The sequence below is a fragment of the Mustela nigripes genome, chromosome 2 (genome assembly GCF_022355385.1).
Source record: "Mustela nigripes isolate SB6536 chromosome 2, MUSNIG.SB6536, whole genome shotgun sequence".
NCBI lineage: Eukaryota > Metazoa > Chordata > Mammalia > Carnivora > Mustelidae > Mustela > Mustela nigripes.
In genome coordinates this window covers 114,089,314-114,104,329 of record NC_081558.1, presented here as the reverse complement: position 1 = coordinate 114,104,329, position 15,016 = coordinate 114,089,314, and the positions used below count along the sequence as shown (strand labels likewise).

Here is a 15,016-nt window from a genome sequence, read left to right as displayed (position 1 = left end):
CTCCCTGATATGAGGAAGTGGTGATGCAACATGGGGGCTTAAGTGGGTAGGAGAAGAATAAATGAAACAAGATGGGATTGGGAGGGAGACAAACCATAAGTGACTCTTAATCTCACAAAACAAACTGAGGGTTGCTGGGGGGAGGGGGTTTGGGAGAAGGGGGTGGGATTATGGACATTGGGGAGGGTATGTGCTTTGGTGAGTGCTGTGAAGTGTGTAAACCTGGTGATTCACAGACCTGTACCCCTGGGGATAAAAATATATGTTTATAAAAAATAAAAATTATATAAAAAAAAGAGTGGAGCAAGGAATATATATTTGAAATGTATATCCTTTGATTCAGCACTGAGAATTTGTAGTCACAATCCAGTTTAACTTGCAAATTAGTATGTTGCCTGCCTTCATTCTCTGAGTATTTAAATGAGACTAAGTGGAGAACCCTTACTGCCTTAAAGTAAAGAAGACTTTGCTAAGAAATAGAGCTTAAGTGTATTTAATACATTTTGTGATCTCACTTTTTTCACAAAAGAGTTTTCATCTTTACTTATAATTTGGCTCTTTCCTAAAAAGATATTTTTGTGTTGAAGGGTCATAAGCAAATGTGACATTTTACTCTTCAACGAGCTAATATTCGGGCAGTTCAGGATTATAGCACTCCTGTTGTAGATCTAAGATAACCAAATTTTTAACTGTATTTATTGACACTTTTTTGTCCAATTCTGCTTACAGTTTTCTAAATGTTACTTGGGAATGGTATTTTTATTGAGAATATTATCCTTCTACAGATTAAAGAACATGATCTCTTCTTTAAAGCAGTCAGTCTCTGTCACACTGTTCAGATTAGCAATGTCCAGACTGATGGCATTGGTGATGGTCCCTGGCAATCCAACTTTGCACCCTCCCAGTTGGAATACTATGCATCTTCACCAGATGAAAAGGCTCTAGTGGAAGCTGCTGCAAGGTAGTTTGATCTAATTTCCAAATCTTCAGAAAAACACCTTTTAAATAAAAAGGTGCAAATACTAGAAAATTACTTAAAATTGTCAAACAAAATTCATAAACACATAAAGGTAGAAGTATACTTTAAATTGTAAATATGTGTTATTAATTTTGTCAAGCTTGCATTGAATCATATTTTGAAGAGATCTTTAAAAATCTGAGTACTTTTTTTTATGAAATATGAATAATGTAATTTGTGAGAAATACTTGTGTATGTATTGTTTTGCACTTACACTGATTCTTCACATTCTTAAAAACATTGCCATATTCAAAGAAATATTTTAAAATGCATCTTAATTGTATACTTTTATTCATGCTAAGTTATAATGACATATTATGAGACATGAAATATCATCCTTAAATCTTATATTTCTTCATCTTTTAATCCCTAGAATTGGCATTGTATTTATTGGCAATTCTGAAGAAACTATGGAAGTTAGAACACTTGGAAAACTGGAACGGTAATTTTTTTCTATTCTGTAGTTTTCTATGTAATTAATATAAAACAGGAATCTGTAAACTGTGGCCCATAGGTCATATTTAAAGCCTACAGCTGGCTTCTAAAGCCTGCAGAAAAGTTCATTACATACTTTAAAGGTTGGGTTTGTTTTTTTTTTTTTTTTTTTAATGCAACAGTGACCATATATGGCCTGCAAAGCCTAAAATATTTACTCTTTGGATCTTTACAGAAAAAGTCTACTGACCCCTGCTCTAAAATGATGTAATACAATGTTATACTTCATCACAGGAATAACAGTATCCTACTCTGAATCTTTCATTTGTATTTTAGCTTAGTGTTTCTTGAATTTACTCATAGGTTTATTTTTATGCACTCCTGGGGTAGTTTCATGAGTTCTCACTAAATTAAAAACAAAACTTGTTTATATTGCCTGTGATTTTATTTTTCAAATGTTAGGGCACACCTACCTGTTTCCAATATTTACACTGCTTGATAAATTAATCCATTCCTGTTCTATTCATACCTTTCATGGGTTTACCGATTCCAGTCATATCTCACCTCCAGCTGTCCCTTTCCAAACTCTGCTTTTCCAAAAAAGAAAATAAATTCTAAATAGAAATAATAATAATTTTCTAAATAATAGACAAAATTCTAAAATAGAGCCCGTTCTTTGGCTGTTTTCATGGAGAAGCCTGTCTAGCTCATTTCATCAACTTAAGAACCATCATACCACTCTGGTTTGTTGTGCAGGTTTTTTTGAGATGTACACATCATTCTATATGTGTATCACTATATAAATCCATCCAGAAAACTTTAAGCCACACCTGACTTATCCACACAAATTCCTTTACTACTCCTTATAAAGGCATTTGCTCCCCGACCTGTACATATGTCCACTGTGTCAGATTCAGAATCACTGCTATAATGATCCTCCATTACTAATGTGAGTGTGTTGTATTTCTCAGGTATGTTTGGGCAAAAAAGAGGGTTGAGAATCAATTACATTTTTTAGTGAGAAAAACATGAAGCTGGGCAGATCTGGATTCCAGTCCTTTGCTGTGCCACTCACAAGCTTATTTGACTTTAGAAAATTACTTATCTTTCTGAACTGAATGGTCCTCTTCTGTAAAATGAGATAAGAACTACCTTCTTTGGTTCTCATGGGTATTAAATGACATAAAGTATATAAAGTACTTGGCTTTTGGTAAGTACTCAATATATGTCAGTTCCTTCTATTTCTATCTTGTGTTGTTATTAATGACTCATAACCCATCATCTTGAAATTGTAGTTGAGATTAATTTCTTGTTCTAAATCTTATCTTTTATAGAGTTTCTTCAAATATTCACTTAGTATCTTTCAAAAAAAGTAAACTTTTGGTTTTTAAAATTTTTTTCCTTAGGTACAAACTGCTTCATATTCTTGAATTTGATTCAGATCGTAGGCGAATGAGTGTAATTGTTCAGGCACCTTCAGGTAACCTACCTAAACTTTTATGAATTTATATTTATCTAATATTAAGAGCTTGATAACTGATTTTTTTTTTTTTTTAGGTGAGAAGCTTTTATTTGCTAAAGGAGCCGAATCATCAATTCTTCCTAAATGTGTAGGTGGAGAAGTAGAAAAAACCAGAATTCATGTAGATGAATTTGCTTTGGTGAGTGTAAATTTCTAAGATATAAAACTCTAAAAGATATACATATGTAAGATTTAAGGCTTCATTTTTGCATTAGTAATTTATCAAAAGTATGGAAATTCTGCAGTTCTGTTACATTATGTGTTGGCTCCTACATTCTTTGGTTAAAAATTAACTTTTAACCTGCTAAAATGCAGGTCTTCTCTTTGAACCTGTTATAGTCAGGGCTTTTTTGGCTGCAAAGACTATTTAAATTAATATATTAAAAAGAGGAGTTTGCTTAAAGAATATAGGGAAATCCCAAAGATGTGAAGATACTGGAACCTTCATGCTTTGCTGGTGGGATTATAAATGGTAAAAACACCTTAGAATATAGTTTAACAGTTCCTCATAGAACATAGAATAATATAGTTACTATATAACCCAGGAGTTCACTGCTAGTTATATACCCAAGAGAACTGAAAATGTATGTTCACATAAAAACTTAGCATTATTCCTGAATGGGCAAAAGGTGGAAACATCTGAATGTCTATCAGCTGATGCAAGAATTAAACAATTTGTCATATTTATATAATGGAATGTTGTTTGGCCACTAAAAGAAATGAAGTAATCATATGCTAAAACATGGGTGAACCTTGAAAAGTTCCTATGCCTAGTGAAAGAAGCTAGTCACAAAATGTCACATGTTCCATTTATATGAAATAACCAGAATAATGGAATTTATAGAGACAAAAAGCACATTAGTGGTTGCCAGGGGTAGAGGAAGGGGTCAAAGGGAAATGTCTGCTAATGGATGTGGGATTCCTTTTGGAATTGATGAAAATGTCCTTGAATTAGATAGTAATAATAGTACAACTCTGTGAATACACTAAAATCCACTGAATTGTACGCTTTAAAGGAGTCAGTTTTATGGTTTGTGAATTAGTTCTCTCTTACCTGAAGAGTGAAGGGGAATTTTATGAAAAGGACATACTGCAATTCATTTGAAGAGGAAGATTTTTAGGTAGTTCTTAGTCTTAAGAACTCATGATCTCTTATTTCTGCATTTCTATAATTGATTGCTCTGTACGCCTCTCTGTTCACCTGCCTCCTTTACTTACCTTACCTATGGTTTATTTTCTCCCATTACTTGTTTCCTAATTGTTTCTGATCTAGTTCGTCTGTCACACTGTAACATCCATGAGGACAAAGACATTGTTCTCCCTTACACTCATTTTAATCCAGAACAATACCAGCACATAGTTGGCATTCAGTAAATATTTGTTGTAAAATGAATTAGTTTCATATATTAATAACACTCAATGGTTCCTTAACTGTTCTTTAAGAAAAACAGTTATTTGTAGGTGTGGGTCATTTGTAAATCAAGGAACATAAATTATTTAGGAATCTGAATAGTGTCATGTAGTATTTTAAAATGTACCCTTTCCAAGTTTTGTTGTTAGAATATTTATTTTGGGGGGCGCCTGGGTGGCTCAGGCACTAAGCATCTACTTTAAGGTCAGGTCATGATCCCAGGGTCCTGGGATCCAGCCCTGCATCAGGCCCCCTGCTCAGCACAGAGTCCTCTTCTCCCTCTCCCTCTGCCTGCTGTTCCCCTTGCTTGTGCCCTTTCTCACTACCTCTCTGCCAAACAAATAAATAAAATCTTTAAAAAATATATTTATTTTGGGTTTTTCTGAGGAGAATGCACGGCAAGAGAAGGAATTTGTATAGCTTTTAGTTATAGATACAAACTTTAAATAGAACACAGTAAGAAAAATTTGTGCCCAGGAGAATTAGATAATCAAATATATATTCCTAAGTGTTGTATAATTCCATTTCACTAGTGAAGTTATACAATGATGTGGTTTAAAATCATTTGGTGACTATAGAAAGTATTGTTTATTTGATAAGGGCCACCTCACAGACTTCATTATTGAACTGTAAATTCATTATACCAAGAACTCTCAGGAAATTATGGTCTCCTTTGCTTCAAAAAAATTCTTATAAAGTACATAAAAGTGGATTTGTAAGTGTTAGAACAAGAGAGAAGAACCTGGGGCTACCTCCCTCTTGACAGTCCTGAAGTTACCCCTATAGAACTTTCTGGCTTTCCAGGTAAAACAGTTTTAAAACCACAGTAAGATAATCTTTATGATCCTTTCTAGGCTCTAATATTCTACAATTTTAAAACTTCAGTTATTTTAAGCAATTTTTAAAGACCTCCTCAGCAGTTAAAAGAGCTATGATAATATATGTCCCATAACTCAGGTAATGAGGGCTTTGTGACACTTCATTTATTTCTTATTACTAAATGATAGTACTTTTTAAGTTATTTGTAACTGATTTTTGGTAAGGCAGCCTCAGTTTATTTAAGTGACTTCTTGATTTCTCATTAGTTATTTTTGTTCAATTTTTGTCTTTAATTTTTCTGTTTTAGAAAGGACTAAGAACTCTGTGTATGGCCTATAAACATTTGACATCTAAAGAGTATGAAGAAATAGATAGACGTCTGTTTGAAGCCAGGACTGCCTTGCAACAACGGGAAGAGAAATTGGCACATGTCTTCCAGTTCATAGAGAAAGACCTGATACTACTTGGAGCTACAGCAGTGGAAGACAGGTAGGTATCAGACAAACAGGCTATTGCCTTTTCTCTCATAAGAATTTTCTTAGCCAAGTATTTCTAATTTATGACATAAATTCCATTTATTAACATCTTATAATAATGTATTTTAAATCAAAATAGTTAAAGTCTTAATTTTTCCTAGTCAGTATATACAATTTTTATTCTAGCAGGTATCTTAAATAGATGAGAGAATTCTGCTGTGTATAGTTTTGCTTATAGGCAATTTTTAGAATACTCCTCAGTGTGCCATACAGGGGCTTTAAGCACCTGCTTAATTCTCCAGCCTCATTTCCCACCACTGCCTGCTTCCACTTTCTGCTCAGTAGTACCAAACCATATATAGTTCTCTGAACAACTGTAGCTAAAACTATTCTATTTTGTGCCTTTTCTCTTTGGCAAGGCTGTGCCTTCTGCCTGGATAATTTTTCCTTTATCCGTTTGTGAATGTCTTTACAAAGTATAGCTCAGATAGTACCCCCACTCCAGTTAAGTCCTTTCCTTACCCCTAATAGGATTAAAAATTCTGTTTGTGAAGTATTCATGTTTTATAGGTAGTACAATATTGTTTTTGTGGCAGTGCAAGTATTTCTTTAAAGACTTTCTCCTCTGTTAGTTTGTGAATTCCTTAAGGTCCTTTTAGTCTTTGTTCCCTACCATCTGTATCTAAGAGTGTTTGCATTTTTTTAAATATAGGTTTCCTTTTCTTTTCTTTTCTTTTTTTTTTTTTAAAAAGGTTTTCATTTACCTATCAGTTGTCCTAATGAGATTTCTGAGACTCACCTGAAATTACATCATCCTTTATTTATCCATATTTTGGATAAATTTCCATTATCATATTTATTTATTTTATCCATATTTTGGTTTTTAAACTACTGACATGAGAAATTTTCTTATGAAAAAAAGAGAAAAATCTTCTAATTTCAAATTTAAGACTTTCTAAATAAAATAGGAGTATATGAAGACCATATATTTAGTGTGGTTCTATAAAAATCAACTTTGAAGATAAATTCTTTTCTTTTTTTTTTTTTAAAGATTTTATTTATTTATTTGACAGACAGAGATCACAAGTAGGCAGAGAGGCAGGCAGAGAGAGAGAGAGAGAGAGGGAAGCAGGCTTCCCACGGAGCAGAGAGCCCGATGTGGGGCTCGATCCCAGGACCTTGAGATCATGACCCGAGCTGAAGGCAGCAGCCCAAACCACTGAGCCACCCAGGCGCCCCTTGAAGATAAATTCTTAAAATACAAATGTGCAGATGTTATGTTAACCAGATGATCACTAATTTGATTATTCCTATTTCTTCCCTAATGGGAAAAAATTCAGTTATATCACTCTATGATAACATTAGTCAGGGAGTCAAAATTAACATTACATGTACTATCTGATTTATATTTAAAATAGTCAAAGACGTATTCTCTACTGCTAATGTTTCTTTTATTTTCAGGCTACAAGATAGAGTTCGAGAAACTATTGAAGCATTGAGAATGGCTGGTATCAAAGTATGGGTACTAACTGGTGATAAACATGAAACAGCTGTTAGTGTGAGTTTATCATGTGGACATTTTCACAGAACCATGAACATCCTTGAACTTGTAAACCAAAAATCAGATGGCGAATGTGCTGAACAATTGAGGCAGCTTGCCAGAAGGTAAGAATGTAATTATCTCATGAGTTCTGGGGTCAGCAAACTATGGCCCATGGGTCAAAGATGGCCCCTTTCTGTTTTTTATAGCCCATGAGCTAAAATAATTTTTATGTTGTCTAAAGGAAGAGAAAGAATCCAAAGAAGAGTAATATTTTGTGATGTGAAAACTTATGAAATTCATATTTAAACGTCTAAGTAAAGTTCTGTTGAAACACAGGCACATTCATTCATTTACATATCATCAGTAAAGGATTTTGCACTACAGTAGCCTGGTTGGATAGTTGTGACAGAGACCTTCTGAAACACTTATCTTTTCTCACTGGTGCTTGATTTGCTACAGATTACTGTGACACCATTATAAAACAGTAATGTTTTGAGTGTCACCCATATTGCCCTATGACATTTTACTGTATTTTTAGTATCAGTATTTACCAATCATGTTCAAACAAAAGAAAAATGGACTTTTAATATACTTTTAAAGCACAGTGAAGTACTGATTATTTTATTATCAAATTAGATGGCATTGTATTTATTAATCAGTGACACTTTAATATACTACGTGTTAGAAGAGACATATTCAAAGATGAAGTATAAAATCTCATTAAAGATAGTTCTTTTGTGTTAAAATGTACAATCTCATTATAGTTCATCATTAAAAGGTGGACATTTGCAATTGATTTTGATGGTAGGGAGCATAAACTTTAAACCCCAATTAAGCAAAATGTTATCCTCCCACCCCCAAAGATTTCCATTCTTCTCATTGGTAGATTTCTGTTACTTAAAACTTGTGCTCAATTACTATTACTACAGTTTTTACTTAGTCAATAAAAATTTTTGTCAAAATCTGTTTCCTTTCTTTTAGTGTAAGTACCTATATTATATCCTCAATTGAGCCTCTTGGCCCACAAAACCAAAAATTAAAATATTTACTTCTACCTCATTTTTCAGAAAACACTTGTCAAACTAATTCTGATCTAATTTAATCTAATTTATTTGACTATACTGGGAAATTAATCTGCATTTTATTGTTCTGTGATAATTACCCAAGTATTTATACTCTAAGTTGATTTTTTTTTCTAAGTCTGTGTTTTGTAGACAGATAACTTTATTCATGTGCTCCCTTTAACATTCTGATTTTTCACAGTGAATTTAGGATTGCTTCAGTGTAAGCATCAGGGTTGCTCATATGTAGGCATCTTAGGTCTCCTACAGGTACCTGTCATTTGTGATCTTGTGATGCTAATACAGAAAAACAAATGTGAAAAGACACAGTTATCAGTATATTTTCAGAGCTATATTCACATTTGATATGCAGGCACTGATGTGGTACTAAACTCAATTTCATCAAAGGAAAACTTATTTAAAGGATGTTTTAAAGAGATAGTACAACTCTCGGAAGGTTCTTTGCTTGAGTTCAAAAAGGGGGTTGATCTAGGTAATTATACTATAGCTTGGGAGTAGTGACAACACCACTGTGGCTGCTTAAACATTTAAATACCATAATATCAACAAGAATTCCCTAAAACATAGAAATTAATTGCTCAGAATCATTTACTTTATATATGCTTTCCAGAATATTAATCCTGATTTTAAAAGTAGTAAGTGTCCATTTAAAAAATACTGAAGACGATAAAGAAGAAATGATGGGACATAACATAATACAGACATCTAAAGATAATTATTGTATTTTAGAATGTTTTCTTTAAGTCTTCTAAATTTACGCTTCTATTGACTCTCTTAATATTATGGATATTGTTTATTTCCCTTTTTGTACAAGAACGATATGATAAAGTAAAGACTACAGTCTTTTTTTAAGACTGGCTATCTGAAGTTTATACCATCTTTTTGGTAGAATATGTTTCCTAAAATAACCAGATAAGTCAATAGGATTTTGATTTATAGGCTTCCAGGAAATGCCTCTTCTAAAAATCTTGGTTAAGGGCACCTAGGTGGCTTAGTGGGTTAAAGTGTCTGCCTTTGGCTCAGCTCATGATCCCGGGGTCCTGGGATTGAGCCCCACATGGGGGGGAGGTCTCTGCTCAGCAGGGGGCCTGCTTCTCCACCCCCCCCAGCCTCTCTGCCTACTTGTGATCTCTCTTTGTCAAATAAATGAATAAAATCTTAAAAATAAATAAATAAATAAATAAAAATAAGAATCTTGGGTAGAACAAAGAATTCCATACCTTTGAAAGTTTTAGTTTATATACATTTCTTCACAAACATTCATTGATGGTCTGCTATCTAGAATTTGGAATACAGAGTCATATAAGGAGTATTGTTTACTCTCAGAATATTTACAATGTATAGGAGAAACAGCAGTGGATATACTGTTCTAGACCTATCACTGCTGGCTTGTAACAGGCAAGAACAGAAAGCTCTGGATATATAGAAGAGGGAAGCTTAGCCTAGACAACAGAGCTCTATGGGAAAACTCAAGACTGTGCTGTCTCCCAAAAGAAATGTTAACTGGTCAGAGAGTAACATGAAAAAGCATAAGGGACAGCATATGCAAATTTCCAGAGCTGAGAGAGAAGTGATGGTAGTTGAGTATGGCCAGAGAATACAAGATGGAAAGAGGGTATGGGAAGTATTGAGACGTGAAGCCACAGAGATGAACAGATGCTGCCTACTATGTGCCAAAATTGTGAAATGCTCTGCCATATTTCCTTAATATCTCCTGGATAGTGAGATAATACAGTGACCTATAAAACCTGTCCAGAGGGGCACTTGGGTGGCTCAGTGGGTTAAGCCTCTGCCTTCGGTTCAGGTCATGGTCTCAGGGTCCTGGGATTGAGCCCCGTGTCCGGCTCTCTGCTCAGCAGGGAGCCTGCTTCCCTTCCTCTCTCTCTCTCGGCCTGCCTCTGCCTGCTTGTGACCTTTGTCTGTCAAATAAATAAATAAAATCTTTTAATAATAAATAAATAAATAAAACCTGTCCAGAGAAAACCTAATTTAGTGTGCCTTGGGAAGTTTCCAGAGGAAAACTGATCAGATCTCTCCCACTCTTAGCTGCTTGCTACCCCATTCTTCTGAGACACGTGCTCAGGCAGTGCTTAGACTGAACACAGTGGAGGGAGTACAGGTTGCTAAGTAAAATTTGGCCAATAGGGAGAAAAAAACAGTCAGTGTGGTGTTGCTTTCAAATATTGGGCAATTGATAAAAGAAAAATACATTTTTTAAAATTTCACATTATAAAATATAATCATTGAATGCTTATTGGTTATAGTGCAACACAATAGTGATAAGGCATACTGTGAAAGACATCATTTTAACTCACAAAGATTTTTTTATAAGACTAAAATCTGTTGATATATATTTAGTTTTTATACCTTGTTGCTCATTTAATAGTGTTCTCACTTTTGATTTAAAAATGGTGGGTATGGGGAGCCTGGGTGGCTCAGTGGGTTGGGACCTCTACCTTTGGCTCAGGTCATGATCCCAGGGTCTTGGGATCGAGCCCTGCATCGGGCTCTCTGCTCAGCAAAAGCCTGTTTCCTCCTCTCTCTCTCTCTGCCTGCCTTTCTGCCTACTTGTGATCTCTCTCTGTCAAATAAATAAAATCTTAAAAAAAAAAAAAATAGTGGGTATGACCACTAAGGAAAACAATATGGGGGTTTCTCAAAACACTACAGATAGAACTGTGTGATCCAGCAGTCCCACCTCTGGATATATATCCAAGGAAGATGCAGTCACTGTCTCAGAGGGATATTTGCACTTTCCACCATGTTCATTGCAGCAGTATTCACAATAGCCAAGAATGGAAACAACCTAAGTATCTGTTGTTGGATGAATGGATAAAGAAAAGTGTGTGTGTGTGTGTGTGTGTGTGTGTGTGTGTGTAAGTAAATACAGGAGTATTATTCAGCTATAAAAAGAAATTTTTTGTGTGACATGGATGGACATTGAAGGCAGTATGCTAAGTGAAGTAAGTTAGACCGAGAAAGACAAATACATACATGTGGAATATAAAAAAGCTGAACTCATAGAAACAGAGTAAAATGGTGGTTTCTGAGGCCAGAGTATGGGGGAAATGGAGAGATGATGGTCAAATAGTACAAACTTCTAGCTTATATATAAAGTGAATAATTTCTAGAATTCTAATGTAGAGCATGATAACTATAATTAACAGTACTGTATTACATATTGTTAATAGAGTAGATCCTAAGTTAATTGTGACATCAAAAAATGGTAATTACATGAGGGGATGAAGGTGTTAACTAACCTAATTGTGGTAATCATTTTGCAATATATATGTGTAGCAAATCATCACATGGCATGCCTTAAGTGATGTTATATGTCCACTGTATCTCAACAAAGCGGGGAAAAATGAAATAAAAATGGAGGGATATATCCATTGACAGATGAATGGTTAAAGAAGATGTGGTATATACAGTGAAATACTACTCAGTCATCAAAAAAAATCTTGCCATTTGCAATGACATGGATAGAACTAGAGGGTATTATGCTAAGTGAAATAAATCAATCAGAGAAAGACATTATATCTCACATGTGGAATTTAAGAAACAAAACAGAGGGTCATAGGGAAAAGAGGAAAAAGTAAAACAAGACGAAATCAGGAGACAAACCATAAGAGACTCTTAAGCATTCGAAACAAACTGAGGATTGCTAGAGGGGAGGGAGGTAGAGGAATAGGGTAACTGGGTGATAGACATTAAGGAGGGCATGTGATGTAATGAGCACTGGGTATTATGTAAGACTGATGAATCACTGACCTCCACCTCAGAAACAATAATATATTACATGTTAATTAATTGAATTTAAATAAAATTTTAAAAAGGCACTAAGTTCAAAAAAAATGAAGGGATATTTCTCAGGCAGTCTGCTATACTGTGATGAACTATAGTATTTTCTTTATGGATGTAACAATGCTACTTTGAGTGCTGGCCTTCAACTACATAAAGACGTTTGCAGCAGAATATAAATCTAGATGCTGCTTCTTTTATCATGAAAGTTTTATTAAGAGAGAATAGGGAGAAACAGTTGAACAAAATAGTTTGCCCAGTATTATAGTGATTCACATACTAATGCAAGCTTTTTGTCTCTTCCTGGCAACAGTTTACCCAGCTGTCAGTAATCAGATCATACTTTGAGTGGTACTCATATAGCATAGGCCCACAGAGAGGTGTTACTCATGTTCCACCATAGGAATATCTGGGGTTACATAGAAGGGGTTAATATCAAAAGACAATTTTGAGGCGTGCCTGGGTGGCTCAGTCGGGTAGAGCCTCTGCCTTTGGCTCAGGTCATGATCCCAGGGTCCTGGGATTGAGCCCTGCATCGGGCTCTCTGCTCAGCGGGGAGCCTGCTTCCTCCTCTCTCTCTGCCTGCCTCTCTGCCTACTTATGATCTCTCCCTCTGTCGAATAAATAAATAAATAAAATCTTAAAAAAAAAAAAGACAATTTTGATTATTTTATTCCTTCCTGCTCCCATAGTGAATTTAGCTTACAAATTTTCCTGAACACAGTTAATTGCATTTAATTCTTTAAACTTAGGATTTTCTAAATGTATAACTAATAATGTTTTTATTTTTATATGATTTTTCATACTAAAATTAGGGGAAAAAACCTCTGAGTGTTATAATTCACATTTTAGAAAATACAGTAACTGTACCTGTATCAGTTCATTGTAAAACTGAATATCATCTGTTTTACTCATCATATAAGTCACTCTCAGTTCTGCTTAATCTCAGCTTTGAATTCTGCTTAATCTCATAACTTAGTTTCTTCCCTGGTATATCAGTTTTGTAACCATAAAGTCTATGGGTAAATGGTCCATCTTTTTGTAAGAATTTTTGTTTACTAAATTTAAGTATAAATAATACGGCTTCAATGTATCTAACAGAGGATATAATTCTCTCTTAGAATTAAAGAGGATCATGTGATTCAGCACGGGCTGGTGGTGGATGGGACCAGTCTGTCTCTTGCACTCAGGGAGCATGAAAAACTATTTATGGAAGTTTGCAGAAATTGTTCAGCTGTATTATGCTGTCGTATGGCACCACTGCAAAAAGCAAAGGTATGTTTGTATTATAAAACACTGCAGAAAGATATTTAGATCTAAAAGGATTCTTGGGGGCTCCTGGGTGGTTCAATCAGTTGGGCATCTGACTTTTTTAAAATAAACATATAATGTATTTTTATCTCCAGGGGTACAGGTCTGTGAATGGCCAGGCTTACATACTTCACAGCACTCACCATAGCACATACCCTCCCCAATGTCCATAACCCCACTCCCCTTTTCCAGCCCCCCTCCCCCCAGAAATCCTCAGTTGTTTTGTGAGATTAAGAGTCACTTATGGTTTGTTTCCCTCCCAATCCCATCTTGTTTCATTTATTCTTCTCCTACTCCCTTAACCTCCCCATGTGGGCATCTGACTCTTGATCTCTGCTTAGGTCTTGATTTCAGAGTCTTTAGGTCAAGCTCCATGCTGGACATGACCCTACTTTTTTAAAAAAGTGAAAAATTATTCTTTAAAGTTAATGCATTATCTAGTCCTATTTGGTAGTATGTAGTGTATGTATGTTACTAAGTGAGTCATCTCTCACATTTTGAATGTTAACCAAGTACATTGGTCTAATGACCTTTGGAATTTTCAGAGTGATTATTAGTTTCAACTATTCGTAATGACCTACAAAGTCTTTGATGAATATCAGTTTGTGATTTTGCTGAGACAGAAATTGAACTATGATAACTTAGTTTCTTCAGTTATTTAGCTAGTGAGGACCTGTTAGACTTCTGCCACTTCAGGTGGTTCTGTGGATCTCTGCTAATTTTTGCATTCTCAAATAATAATAATAATAATAATTCTTTGTTAAAAGTGGCTATTAAGTGACGAAACTTTAAGTTAAAAAGTCAGTTCTTGTGGTTTGAAGCTATATGTAAGAAATATTTACATTTCAGCTATGATTCAAGTGAGTGTTTAAAATGCCTGTATTGTTATAAATCATATACCCCGGTCTATGGAGACTAAAACTGAAGACCAAATAGAGCTAATGCCTAGGTTCTTTAAGTATGTTCAAGAATTCCAAAGAAACCTTTCTTTTCACTTTATTGAATTTAATCTTTGTGGCTTTTTAAAATTTCTTAAATTTTATGACAAGAGAAAGTAATTATCTTTCCTCTACTTCCAACGAAAAGAATAATTTGCTGAGAAAGAGAACATTTTGCCTAAGTTCAATTATGTGTAACTATTTTCTAACACAGTTATTAAGTAGTATTTAAGATTCTTGATTCCCATCATAAAATCCAAAGATAATATTCTTTTTTGCTGTGACATTTTTGAAAGACATTCCTAAATTCTCAGAAGATGAACCCCAGGGCATATTATTGTCTAATACAAAATTAATTTTTTTCATTATTCAACTATTCTTATAACTGTCATTTCAGATAAATTACTATCTACTATAAGAAAATTGAAATTTTATAATAAATAACCAATTAGTTGTATATCTTTCAGGTAATAAGACTGATAAAAATCTCACCTGAGAAACCTATAACATTGGCTGTTGGTGATGGTGCTAATGATGTAAGCATGATACAAGAAGCACATGTCGGCATAGGTGATTGATTTTTTTACTTGAATTTTTAAAGTTGGTATACTTACTTGGTGACTTTGAATTTTCCTTTTGTGAACTGAAGTGCAGTGTCAA

General features: G+C 34.4%; 1 protein-coding gene across 4 annotated transcripts in view; it reads left to right on the top strand.

Moving 5' to 3' along the window:
- ATP11B (ATPase phospholipid transporting 11B (putative)) overlaps positions 1-15,016 on the top strand; it is a 121,312-nt gene that overhangs the window by 68,212 nt on the left and 38,084 nt on the right. For all 4 annotated transcript variants that reach the window (XM_059391466.1, XM_059391467.1, XM_059391468.1 and 1 more), the window contains exons 14-21: positions 786-961; positions 1,392-1,460; positions 2,860-2,933; positions 3,011-3,114; positions 5,513-5,694; positions 7,143-7,346; positions 13,229-13,382; positions 14,824-14,926. In XM_059391466.1, the coding sequence (XP_059247449.1) occupies positions 786-961; positions 1,392-1,460; positions 2,860-2,933; positions 3,011-3,114; positions 5,513-5,694; positions 7,143-7,346; positions 13,229-13,382; positions 14,824-14,926 (1,066 nt within the window). The remainder of the gene's footprint in view (positions 1-785; positions 962-1,391; positions 1,461-2,859; positions 2,934-3,010; positions 3,115-5,512; positions 5,695-7,142; positions 7,347-13,228; positions 13,383-14,823; positions 14,927-15,016) is intronic.